General features: G+C 39.2%; 1 protein-coding gene across 1 annotated transcript in view; it reads right to left on the minus strand.

Annotated features, from left to right (window-relative positions):
- Nucleotides 1-855: 855 nt before the first annotated feature.
- Nucleotides 856-12,752, minus strand: part of LOC134672001 (tripartite motif-containing protein 2-like) — a 29,295-nt gene continuing 17,398 nt past the window's right edge. The window contains exons 6-9 of the mRNA XM_063529900.1: nt 3,869-4,083; nt 2,904-3,130; nt 1,978-2,144; nt 856-1,354 (exon numbers count right to left, since the gene is read on the minus strand). Coding sequence (XP_063385970.1) covers nt 878-1,354; nt 1,978-2,144; nt 2,904-3,130; nt 3,869-4,083 — 1,086 coding nt within the window. The 3' untranslated portion in view covers nt 856-877. The remainder of the gene's footprint in view (nt 1,355-1,977; nt 2,145-2,903; nt 3,131-3,868; nt 4,084-12,752) is intronic.

A 12,752-nucleotide genomic window follows, 5' to 3' on the forward strand; every position in this document is an offset into this window, starting at 1 on the left:
TCCCCTTTAAGTAAAATGAGCCAATTTAAGGATTTAAGGTACTTTCCCTCCAGGGCCCGACTTATCTTTCCACACTGTATACCTTCATAGGTTGAGGTTTATTTAATGTGACAATAGCGACACAAGAATTAAATAAAATTGACACTATGATTCTTCGTATCACTAACGATTATATCCAACTGTTTACTAACAGTGATCCCCGAAATCCACCCAAATTTCCCGGCCTCCGTGCCCAGCCCTCCAAAAGCCCGCACCAGCTGACCATTCTGCTTGAACACTTGCACTCTACAGTTCCCAGAACCCCTACAAGAATGAAGCCCTTGGGGTCACGGCTAGGACCTCAGTTTTGTTTCTTTTAAAAAATAAAGGAAAGTCCCCTTTAAGTAAAATGAGCCAATTTAAGGATTTAAGGTACTTTCCCTCCAGGACCCGACTTATCTTTCCACACTGTATACCTTCATAGGTTGAGGTTTTTTTAATGTGACAATAGCGACACAAGAATTAAATAAAATTGACACTATGATTCTTCGTATCACTAACGATTATATCCAACTGTTTACTAACAGTGATCCCCGAAATCCACCCAAATTTCCCGGCCTCCGTGCCCAGCCCTCCAAAAGCCCGCACCAGCTGACCATTCTGCTTGAACACTTGCACTCTACAGTTCCCAGAACCCCTACAAGAATGAAGCCCCCATCGGATCCACGGCTAGGACCTCAGTTTTGTTTCTTTTAAAAAATAAAGGAAAGTCCCCTTTAAGTAAAATGAGCCAATTTAAGGATTTAAGGTACTTTCCCTCCAGGACCCGACTTATCTTTCCACACTGTATACCTTCATAGGTTGAGGTTTATTTAATGTGACAATAGCGACACAAGAATTAAATAAAATTGACACTATGATTCTTCGTATCACTAACGATTATATCCAACTGTTTACTAACAGTGATTCCCGAAATCCACCCAAATTTCCCGGCCTCCGTGCCCAGCCCTCCAAAAGCCCGCACCAGCTGACCATTCTGCTTGAACACCTGCACTCTACAGTTCCCAGAATCCCCTACAAGAATGAAACCCATCGGATCCACGGCTAGGACCTCGGGCTGTCTGAACTGTCCTTTCCTCTGACCTACAGAACCGAATTCCTTAATCTTGCTCTTATCGGCTTTGTTATAAACTTTGACTCTCCTATTTCCACTGTCTAGTACGACAACTCGATCGCTGGTGACGGCGACGCTGGTTGGTGCATTAAGCTCTGTAACTGTCACTTCCTTGGTCTCCAAGTTTTTGGTCGTGTAGACTGTTTGCAGCTTGGTCATGACGCCGATTTGATCGACGAATTTTCCGTCGGGTTGCAGGATCTATTAAAGAAACAAATTGTTAATAATGAGATATAAAAAAAAAATGATGGAGACAATATTTTTTTATGGAATTTAGGAGATTAAATATCGGTAGGTCCACACAGAAAGAAATTGTCGCGTGATGCAGCTCAGTTCGGTCTGGGAAGACATGACGTGCCTCATCAGAGTACGACCAGGGGTGCGAAACTCCTGACTTCGGCCAAACTCGGCTCCGCTCGGCTCAGCATTGCTCCGAGCAATTATTAGGGTTGGCACCACTTGACTTCCTTTGGCATGCACGACCACAGAAAGATAATCACTTGAATGTTGACAACCCTAAATAGCCGAAAGGGATAGTGCCATATATTAGAAAGGGATAGCATGATTCGACTCTGAACCGCTGTAGTACTATTAGTTATTCTGTGGTACGACTACACTGCTTTGCACCTGGGTGTGGTAGCTCGTTCTGTTTGGATTGGACCCTCCTAATCGGACGTGACATAGTGTCTGCTATAGTTATTGGGCCCTCCATAGTACTCTTAATTGGCCACTTAACAATGAGACTTCGATTGCCTTTTCTTTCTGTTTTGTTAATAACAATAACAACAGTCATCCTAGTTTTTTTTTAAATAAATGGTAGGTACCTGAACTCGGTCGTTCCCAGTGTCCACCACATACAGCAACTGACTGGCATTGTCTGTTGCGATGCCTTCAGGAGACCGGAACATGCCGACACGACTGCCCTTCTGCCCGATTGAGCGGGCGTACTCTCCTTCCTTCGTAAACACGTGGACACAGTGCTTCCATTTGTCTGGAGAAAAATAAACATAAGTGTATGGGAATCCCCTCTTTTTGAACTTGGGTAAAAATCTACAAGACCCTATTGCAAATAGACTGGAACTTCTTATTAAAATGAAGCAAGTTTTAAGTGAGTCGTAAATATAAAGTTCGTTTTTTTTAGCATTAGAAAGAACTTGAAAGAAGGTAAGCGATCTTGACATGTCTTTTAATTGAAAAACGCTTTTTAAAAATCAGTAACTATTACTTATGAAAGCAGAAGAATATAAATGATCATATTACATTCATAATTGTTACATCTTTGCCGTAACTTATTTTTAAAATGTGTTTTTCAATTAAAAGACTCATCAAGATTGTTTACCTTATTTCTAATGCTAAAAAAATGAACTATAGTTGTCTAATGTAATTAGGTATAGTCTTACATCTGATCCCAAGAAGACAAGCGAAGAATAACCCAACTAGCAAATTATGTCGTAACTAACGACCCCAAAAGCCTCTTAACACGCAGTAGGTATCCATGCTGGCATGGTCTCTATGTGTGTCGACACACATTAGGTGGCTCTTCCGTAAGCCTATGGTGTTCATATGTGTCGTTCCACGACAAAGGGTATCTTATGACGGCTGGCGCTTACGTCGCATAGCGCCGCAATAATATTGGAGCGACGTTAATGATAGCGTAACCGCCAGCTGCCATAAAGTACCTTTACCTGTGGGACGTCACATATCTAATACCTAGGCTTTATAGTTTTACATTGAGACTCGAAACGTTTACCTGTGACGTAAATCTCCCCCAAGCTCTTCATAAAGGCGATGTGCACGGGACACAGCATCTCGTCACAAGTCAATCTGGTAACTATCTTCGCCTGGGTACGTTCCACGACCAATACGCTGTGGGTGTCCATCCCGCAGACGTAAAGATGGTTGTTCCATGGGCTGATGCCCACGCCGCACGGACGCGCGGTTTTGCGCCAGACGTAGTGTGGGATGAAGCTACGGGATCTGCAAAGGATAATCAAGAGTAAGTTAAGACAAAACCACTAAGCAAATATACACATTTTGGTCACATCTCGCAATGCTTGTGTCACAAAAACTGGACTATATGTTTTTGAAGCCTTTTAAAACACACGAGCAAATACGAAGGTGCAGTACCTATATTGTGGTGGGACAATTAACAGTAGACGCGTAGAAAATAAATTTAGTTATTTTTGTAAGTAGGAAGGTCTGTTTAAATTACATTGTAGCAAACAAGTTTATTCAGATCAAAAGGTAAAGATAGACTAGACATAAGAGTTCGGTGGCAACCAATTTGATTTATACAGTTCTAGTTCCTATTCGTGTCGTAAACCCAAGCGTTAGCCATTTAAAGGGTAGTAAAATTCTCATTTGTCTACGTTTGTATGCTACACCTGACCTTTGGGTTAACTCGTCAATGGCTTTTAAGGTAAAGTTTTGAAGATTGTTGACATAGGTAGGTATACAAAATGCTAACCGCAGGCAGCGGCTCATCTGATGCCTGGAGTATCCCAGGCCTAGCCAAGGTGACAAACGCCTGCGCCTCGCCATCGAATCGCTTTGTGTCTCTCTATACTCTTCCATGTTAGTGTGACAATAACAATTGCGTTTCGTTCGCTACGGAGCGTTAGCGATTGGCATGTTGTCTACGGGGCCTGGGGTGTTGCGTCTGAGTATAGACTGAGTTTGAGGAGATAGCTCGATGTGATTCATGTCATTATTTACCTGTAGTGTAAGGTCAAGCTCTCTTCACTCTCCAACGGATCGTTCTGCCGACCAGCAGCGGGTAGAGGCTCATCTGACTCTGCCTCCAGCGGAGTAGCCGAGTCCAACTCAATGCGGAAGTTCTCTTTGTCGAACACGAATCGCTCTGAGTCCCATTTGGAAACGTCCGAGAGAAGCTGGACGGCGTTCTGATGCAGGTTCATGTAGGTAGATACCTGAGAACCAAGAGAAGTGGTACTTGTTAACTATGTAAACAAACCGCCATATTGATATTGTCACTGAATTATGAATTTACTAGTGACTTGCGTTTACATAGTTAGCAGGTTCCATAGAATGACACTTTAAGGAGATTCAAGAGCGTATTGGAGAGTGTTTATCAATAATGGGCAGCAATGTAAAGTTTGGATGTTCTGGACGAGATTAGTTTAGGACCAAGATGAGTGGTGTGCTTGAAGAAGAAGAAGAGAGGCCCCCTAATATGCTTAGCAAGGCCAGGTCATTTTTATGACATAAGAGGCAAACGAGCAGACGAATCGCCTGATGCTAAGCGATTACCGTCACCCATGGACACCTGCAACTTCAGAGGGGTTGTCCTTACAGCACTTGCGTTGCGGGCCCATAAGACGGGAGTAAGCCAGCCCTTTTCTTGAATATGTAAAGGCTGAATATGTAAAATTATAATAGCCCTCTTACGAAGCATATATATAGCTATTCTACAGCTAGCTCTCCGTTTGGCAGTTTTATGTACCTACTGTTCTCTCTATTTTAAGAGCAATTCCCACTACTCTCCCTCGCATGCTTAGCTCGCATACTTAATCATCAAGAATTGATTACCGTTGAGTTGATGATTACCATTTTATGCTGTTATTGCGCTGTTAAAGTCAGCAATCTCATGACGCAATAGTAGATTGTTAACCAAGGGTTGAAAGGCACCCATTTCTGTCGAGGTAGTTTGGCGCTCGAACGCAGTGAGAGCGCCAATAGTCCGAGACAGAAATGGTACCTTTCACCCGAGTTAAACACTCTACTTTTCATATCGAATGCGAGGAAACCAAACAAGATAAGGCAATTTCGCAAAATCAGTAATGGAAGTAATAGATCTACGGCCATGATTTATTTTCCTTAGGACTTACTTGCAATCGGAGACTTTACATGTGTGAAGATTAATAACCCCTAGCGAAAATCATTTAGATTGCAATATTTACGAAAACACACATTTTTTAACAAACTGCAGTAATTTTAAAATTATTTGTTCATTATAGTATGAAAATCAGCGGGATTGCCTCTTATTTTTTAATTTTATACTTTTTCGTTCTAAAAGCCGCAACAGACTACCGGACCGCACCGCGACCTTGGTGCGCCGCACCACGTTATAACATAATAAAAGTATTTTAAATATTAAATAACAATTTAATTAATAATATAAGTAATTTTTATCTTGTATTTTATTTTATTTTCATGAATATAGTGCTAAATAACTTTAAAATCTATTTAATATCGTACAAACGTTTAACTGTGGCTGTATAAGATAGCTAGGGTTCTAAGTGACAAAAAAAGGTCGAACCTTTTTTTTCTTGATTAAAGCATGAAACTTGGCACAGTTGTTCCTTATATCAAAACAAGCCGATTTCGATCGGTAGCCCGAAGGAGCCCCCCCTCTGGGGCCCGAGAGGGGGGGTCAAAGTACCGCTCCGCCCGGCTTCATTCTTAAAATTCTAACAGGCCCCGTTTAGCTAATAGGTCATATTTGGTATCAATTTCGGATAAATTAATAACGTAGAATTCATTTCTGGTATAAAAAAATAGCAATTTGTAGAAAAAAATAAAAAATACTCAAATTATCTAATTTTTCAAGTTTAATTTTTGTTTCTTATTTATTGTCAAAATTAAACTGCTTGTATTTTCTACATTGAAAAAATATGATGATAAAGCCTATTTAATACAGATTTTAAAAACATAACTTTTACATATCTTCATTAAGAGGAAATTGCATAAAAAAAAACTTATATCGTCTCGCGCCGGTGAATACCTTTTTACCGACATCGGCATCGATATAGATAACATCCGAAGTACACACTCTGGAGACCGATTAAAAGTATTGTTTATTGTTGTAGATTCCATTATAAAGATAGAAAAGCGTACAAATATTTTTATATGTGTCGTTCAGTGAAAAAAGGGACCTTGGAAAAAATTATCACAGAGCCTCGCGTTTGTATAGAAGCATACTCGTAGGTATTTAGTTAGTGCCAACCACTCCATGGACTCCATGGTCGCTGTTCTCAATAGGGGATATTACTGCAATGTTCTGCCGCCAGAGTGCAGCACTACCGACTCTAGTAAATTCATAAACTAACTTATACATACTGTACCTTAAACTGTTTTTTGACATATCACAGACAGTAAAATATGACATTGATGCATCAAGGCGGTTTGTTAACAAGGGCCTACCGGTAAACGCGAAAATCAAAATTAAGTTATCTGCCTCTTTATCGAATATGCAAGAGTGATAGAGGGATTAGACAACGAAACTTCGATTTTCTTGTTTCGCGGTAGTCCCCCAGATTGTGACAGATAGTGGTAGTGACACTACCTACGCAGAGTTTTGCGTAATATTCCCTATTAATAAGAAGTAAACTATAAGTATTATTTAATCTACTTACTTATTACATTATACCACACTTTAATGTTGCGTCTTGTGTATTAATGCAATTCCTTCCCCCGACACATGAATGGCTACATTTCATAATTCACGTATATATGTCAGTTTCAACCATATTCTGGCCACAGCAGGGTTGTCAGAACAGTTTGGAAACAGTCATCTGCTCCTTGCTTCCATTCCCAAGAATACGGACTGAGCAAGTTTGACGACGAACTAATGTCTGATCCCAAACATCAACCACACGGTACACTGCGCGTAATGAGGCATACGGTTCCCTTTTGAACAGGTATAACAATATACAACTCTTCATTTCAATATCCCGGTGTAACTTGTCTTCTTCAATATTGCATTTATTTTATTACCGATCATATAATAACTCATTTTAGTATTTTAGGGGAATGCTTTTAGCCACCGCTATTGCTCCATCTTGTAAGAGCTTGGATCCTTGTAGTGGCATGGCTGAACTCTGAACAGGTTCCATGTTTCGAACTCACTTTTTCTACCCTTTCCACTGAATGCTCGAAACAGGGGTAAGACTTTCCACTCTTTTAGGGTAAATAAAAGAGTTTAGTTAGCTTACAGAATAGATAATTTTATTGGCTTAAAAATAGAATTCCCTGGCCTATTGTGGATGCAATGGAGTGACATGTGATATAATTGAGTTTTTTACTGTGTCAACGTGAGCCCACAAATCCTGTAGTTGGGGAAATATTCGTACGCATGAATCTAGTCTAGCTGCTATAGCTACAACGTCTGTGTCTACTGTGCGTATCAATACCTTGCAATGACTGTTGTACAGCATTTGAAACTAGGGCCTTCAAATGAAATGAATCGGACTCTTCATGGTTCTTGGAGTATTCGGTATCTCACGAGGAACATTACTTATGACATGTTTCTCTACACAATTTCGCGATGGCATAAATAAGGACTTTTAACTCTTCGAAGTTTATGTATATATTATATATAATTAACTCTTATTTCTATCGGGCCCTGAAACACCAGGAGTCTTACTCGTATTCCAAGCATTCTCTCGATCGACCTTGTAATACTGAAAGCTCAATAAGACTTGTGATAATAAGACTAGATGATACATATATGATAATATGTATTTGATACATACACTCAAACATCCATAGGTAATTCAGGAACAAACTTTCACGATTAACACAAATATATGCCTTCTAGGATTTGAACCCGGGTTCCCCATTTATTATAAGGTGTATAAAAGTGAGATCTAAGCATAGACCCTTTTTAGCCTGGCCGATACAAGATTCAAGCTCCTACAGGATAGAGCAATATCAGTAAATAAATAACATTCGCCAAAAGTTTATTATAACTTCATATGATGATATGTGAAATAGCCTTGTAAAATGAATACCTTACTGATAAAGCCGTAGCTAAATAATAAAAAAAATCCTGAAATAATTCTTTACTTGAATAGACTACTGAAACAGAAGCAGCCTTATCTGGGTAGAATTATATGTTTGGGGGTCAGACGTTAGTTCCTCTTTAAACTTGCTCAGTCTGTCTTCTTGGGAATGGAAGCAAGGAGCAGATGACTGTTTCCAAACTGTTCTGACAACCCTGCTGTGGCCAGAATATGGTTGAAACTGACATATATTATATACGTGAATGATAAAATGTACCCATTCACGTGCCGGGGGAAGGAATTGTATTTTTTAATACACAAGTCACAAAATTAAAGTGTGGTATAATGTAATAAAAAGATTAAATAATACTTACAGTCTACTTCTTATTCATTGAGAACAGCGACCATGGAGTCCATGGACTGGTTGACACTAATTAAATACGAGTATGCTTCTATACAAACGCGAGGCTCTGTGAATTTTTTTTCCTAGGTCCCTTTTTTCACTGAACGACATATAAAAAATAATATTTGTACGCTTTTCTATCTTTATAATAGGATCTATAAAGGATCTACAACAATAAACAATACATTTAATCGGTCTCCAGAGTGTGTACTTCGGATGTTGTCTATAACGATGCCGATGTCAGTAAAAAGATATTCACCGCGCGAGACGATATAAGTTTTTTTTTATGCAATTTTCTTTTAATAAAGGTAAGTAAAAGTTATGTTTTTGAAATCTGCATTAAATAGGCCTTAATTTCATATTTTTGGTATGTAGAAAAACCAGGCAGCTTAATTTTGATACTAAATAAAAAATAAAAATTGCACTTGTAAAATTGGATTTTTAAATTTTTTTTTAATTTTTTTCTACAAATTGCAATTTTTTTATACCAGAAATGAATTCTACGTTATTGATTTATCCGAAATTGATACCAAATATGACCTATTAGCTTAACGTGGCCTGTTAGAATTTTTAGAATGAATTCAGGCGGAGCGGTACTTTGACCCCCCCCCTCGGGCCCCATAGGTGGGGCTCCTTCGGGCTACCGATCGAAATCGGCTTGATTTGATATAAGGAACAACTGTGCCAAGTTTCATGCTTTAATCAAGAAAAAAAAGGTGCTTGCACTTAACATCCTCACTAATTCTGCCTTTGCTCATTTACGCAAGTGTAAGGTTTAAAAAATAGTTCTGGTGTATTCCTTTTGGTTCCCGCCTTATGAAATCGAGTAAATAGAATTCAACGAAAAAAATCAAGAATAATTTGTTTTTAACAATTCACTTAATCATTCTTTATAAAAAAAAGGATCAACGTGGGATTAGTAAAAATAAACAATTACTAATTGTTCCAGGCGAGGAAATAAAGACACTATTTTTCCATTTTGTTTCCACCCAGTTGTTCGTGGGACGAGGACGCAGAGGAGTACACCACTTTTCTGCACTAGAGCATAAACGTATCACTTTCTGCGCACCTTTTAGAACAACAACGACCCACTTTCAGAGCATGAGATATGAAAATACTTTTGTGACATACGTCACACAAGTGATCAATTAGCGACATTTATGTCTTTAAACACTATCGTTCCCGATTAAAAGTTAGCGATCTAGATATTTTTACGAAAACACTTTGCTAACAAGTACCTACCAAAAGTGTGTCACTAACCCCTCTAAGCTACTTTACTTACTTACTTACCTAACCGTAAAATAAACACCCCCTGTAGATTTATCTCTAAAATATGGCCATGTGATCGTCTAGCTAGTAGTTAGGACCCCTCGAAGCGAACCGCGGTAACCTCAAATTCTTTAATGAGTATCAACTAAATTTTGGACTCTGATTTTATTTATATTTACCTAGATTTTATGAACAGAAATTTATGGTAATAAATTTATTATGAAAATAAGAAATAATTTAAAGAAAGTCGAGTTATAGAAATGGAATAATTCAATAAAATTTATTAGCGTAATGTAAATGTAGTTGTAGAATTACTATAATGTATTTAAGTATTGCAGCATATATGATGACATAAATATAAAAAATTGTTGTTGATAAAATCCTGCTACGCCTATTAAGATCCCGGGATAACATAGAAGTAGTACTCCTGAGATAAGCTCATTTACACCCTAGAATTTCAAGAATAATTACAGTTAACTATCAACTTCTAAACGAAGCGTGATTTACTCACACGTGCTACTTCGTATGCCCGATGCAGGTCTGGGAACTCTTAGTCCGATTACAAGATCAATCGGAACACCTACACTACCAGTTTAGCCAGAAGGGCTTTGACCAACACTTCGTAACTTAAGCGCACCTAGATGATGATGAAAAGAAGTGTCAAAGTATCCATCAGTCATCAAAATTACTTATCTTTTTTATATTCAAAAGCTAGGGATGCTAATCCCTTTATCCCATTCCCCAGAACTGATAATCTAGACAGAATTCCTAGTTTTCTAGATGTATAAACAAAGTACCGAGTTTAATTGCTAACTATTAGCTTAATCTAGGCCGAAATTGAGTATTCACTCAATTATATCCTTTGTACTGCTCCTGCCTGACAAAGGTTCCCTAAAGCAAACCGTTCCTCAATCCCAGAATAGTCTGCGTTCCTAAATCCAGATGATGTTGTAAATACCTGATTGTATTACTCAGTACCTCGCTTCTACACCAGACAACCAGAAATAAAAATTAGAAATAAATTTTATAGAAACATTAATTCTTTCCCCATATAAATTAGGAAGATTTAGACAGTTGAACACTTTTACCTTTTATACACACATATTTTAGAATAAAGAAACCATATTTTTAGACCCTAAGGAGAAATATATATCAACCATATCAATTTTATAGACCACAACTAAAAAATAACCTTGACAGACAATAAAAAGTGTGTGATTCTACCCTATTCCTACCCTTTGTCCCTAATCTAGTACATTCAAAGCATAGTTCGTTCTTACCATCGACCCAATGCTTTGTAACATACGCAAGTGTAGTCCCTATGAGAAGCTGTAGAGTTCGGCAGGCGAAACCGATGAAGCAACCTACAGGCCAGTGTATTTGGTTCCCCCTCCTACGCCCGCGGGCATGGTGGTAGGAAGTAAACCGCCCTATTCCGTGTATATAAGTGTATCAGTACCCTAGCACACACACGCACCAATCACGTGGGAAACTCTGCCGCGACTAAGACTAAGTGTAAGATATCAATCACGACAGAAGCTTTTCCCCGCAACCAGCACTAGTATGAACCGGAGCACCGAAATATATAAATAAATTTAATAGGAGACCTAGTCTCAATTACTGCCGACTTCAGTGGGCAGGGATTACTCCCAATGACGCGCACGTGACGTCTCCACATCCATCTAAACAGCTGGACCTTGAGACTAGTGAGATAATTCATCTCTTATGTTGATATAAAAGAGATGCCAAGTCCTCTCAAACTTGGAGCAAAAGACTCCTAATCATCCAATCCTTTGGCACCGTTAGGCGGAGTGAATGCTTAGCTGGACAAACTGTCAGTCCAAACAATACACTAAAATAACTGGCTTTTAAAATAACAAAAATACACTAAAATAACTAAATTAAACTAACTCACAGAATAATGAAATTCCCTCAAACACTGTCATCCATATTTAACATTACGAGAATTTCTTCCCGTAAAACCAAACACAGACACAATTCCAAGCTCCGGCCACGCAACGACATTGTCCCTGCATAGCATGACGGCACTTAGAACACACAGCGTAAAGAAAACTTCACAATAACTAAAACCCACACAAGGCAGTAAAGAATCTCCACAACAGTCTAAACTTAGCATTACGACGATCAAAATCCCCGCAAAACCAAGCACAGACACAAATTCTAAGTTTAAATTTATCAGGATAATTCCAAGTAAAAACAAACAGAAAAAGTTCGCGGAGAAACTTCACCTCCCCGCACTACGTTACACCCGAAAACCAGAGTCACTGCTAGTCCGATGGTCGAAGAATGAATGAATCCCCCTACTCTCCGCACCGGCCTTTTATACCTTTTACTATGGCGACATAATGGCGACTTAGTGGCGACTGAACGGCGACTTAGTGGCGACTGAACGGCGACATATTGGCGACAAAACGGCGACATATTGGCGACAAATCGGCGACAAATCAGCGACATAATAGCGACATATTGGCGACTTAATAGCGACATATTGGCGACTTAATAGCGACATATTGGCGACTTAACAGCGACATATTGGCGACAAAACAGCGACAAATCGGCGACATATTGGCGACTTAACAGCGACATATTGGCGACTTAACAGCGACATATTGGCGACAAAACAGCGACAAACCGGCGACTTATTGGCGACATTACCTAGAGAGACCTAATGGCGACATAACGGCGATACAATAGCGACATTAATCAAAACAAAGACATACTGGCGACATATTAGCGACTTAACAGCGACATTTGGGCGACATAATAGCGACATAACGGCGACTTATTGGCGACAAATCAGCGACATATTGGCGACTTATTAGCGACATATTGGCGACTTAACAGCGACATATTGGCGACTTAACAGCGACATATTGGCGACAAAACAGCGACAAACCGGCGACTTATTGGCGACTTATTAGCGACATATTGGCGACAAAACAGCGACATTTGGGCGACATAACAGCGACTTATAAAGATAAACATTATTCCAAAAGTACCAGGATACCAGAACTGCAGAAGAGGTCGTTGCCTCGGACAGGTAACAAGGTTTGATCCAAGAAGAAAGGTCTTAAGTTTCAGGTTGTTTTACTAAACCATATGTCCTAAATTTTAAGGTTCACTTTCGCTTACTTCAGATCAAAAAATCACGTCCCTTTCTCTC

This window comes from Cydia fagiglandana, chromosome 16 (genome assembly GCF_963556715.1).
Source record: "Cydia fagiglandana chromosome 16, ilCydFagi1.1, whole genome shotgun sequence".
NCBI classification, from domain to species: Eukaryota; Metazoa; Arthropoda; class Insecta; order Lepidoptera; family Tortricidae; genus Cydia; species Cydia fagiglandana.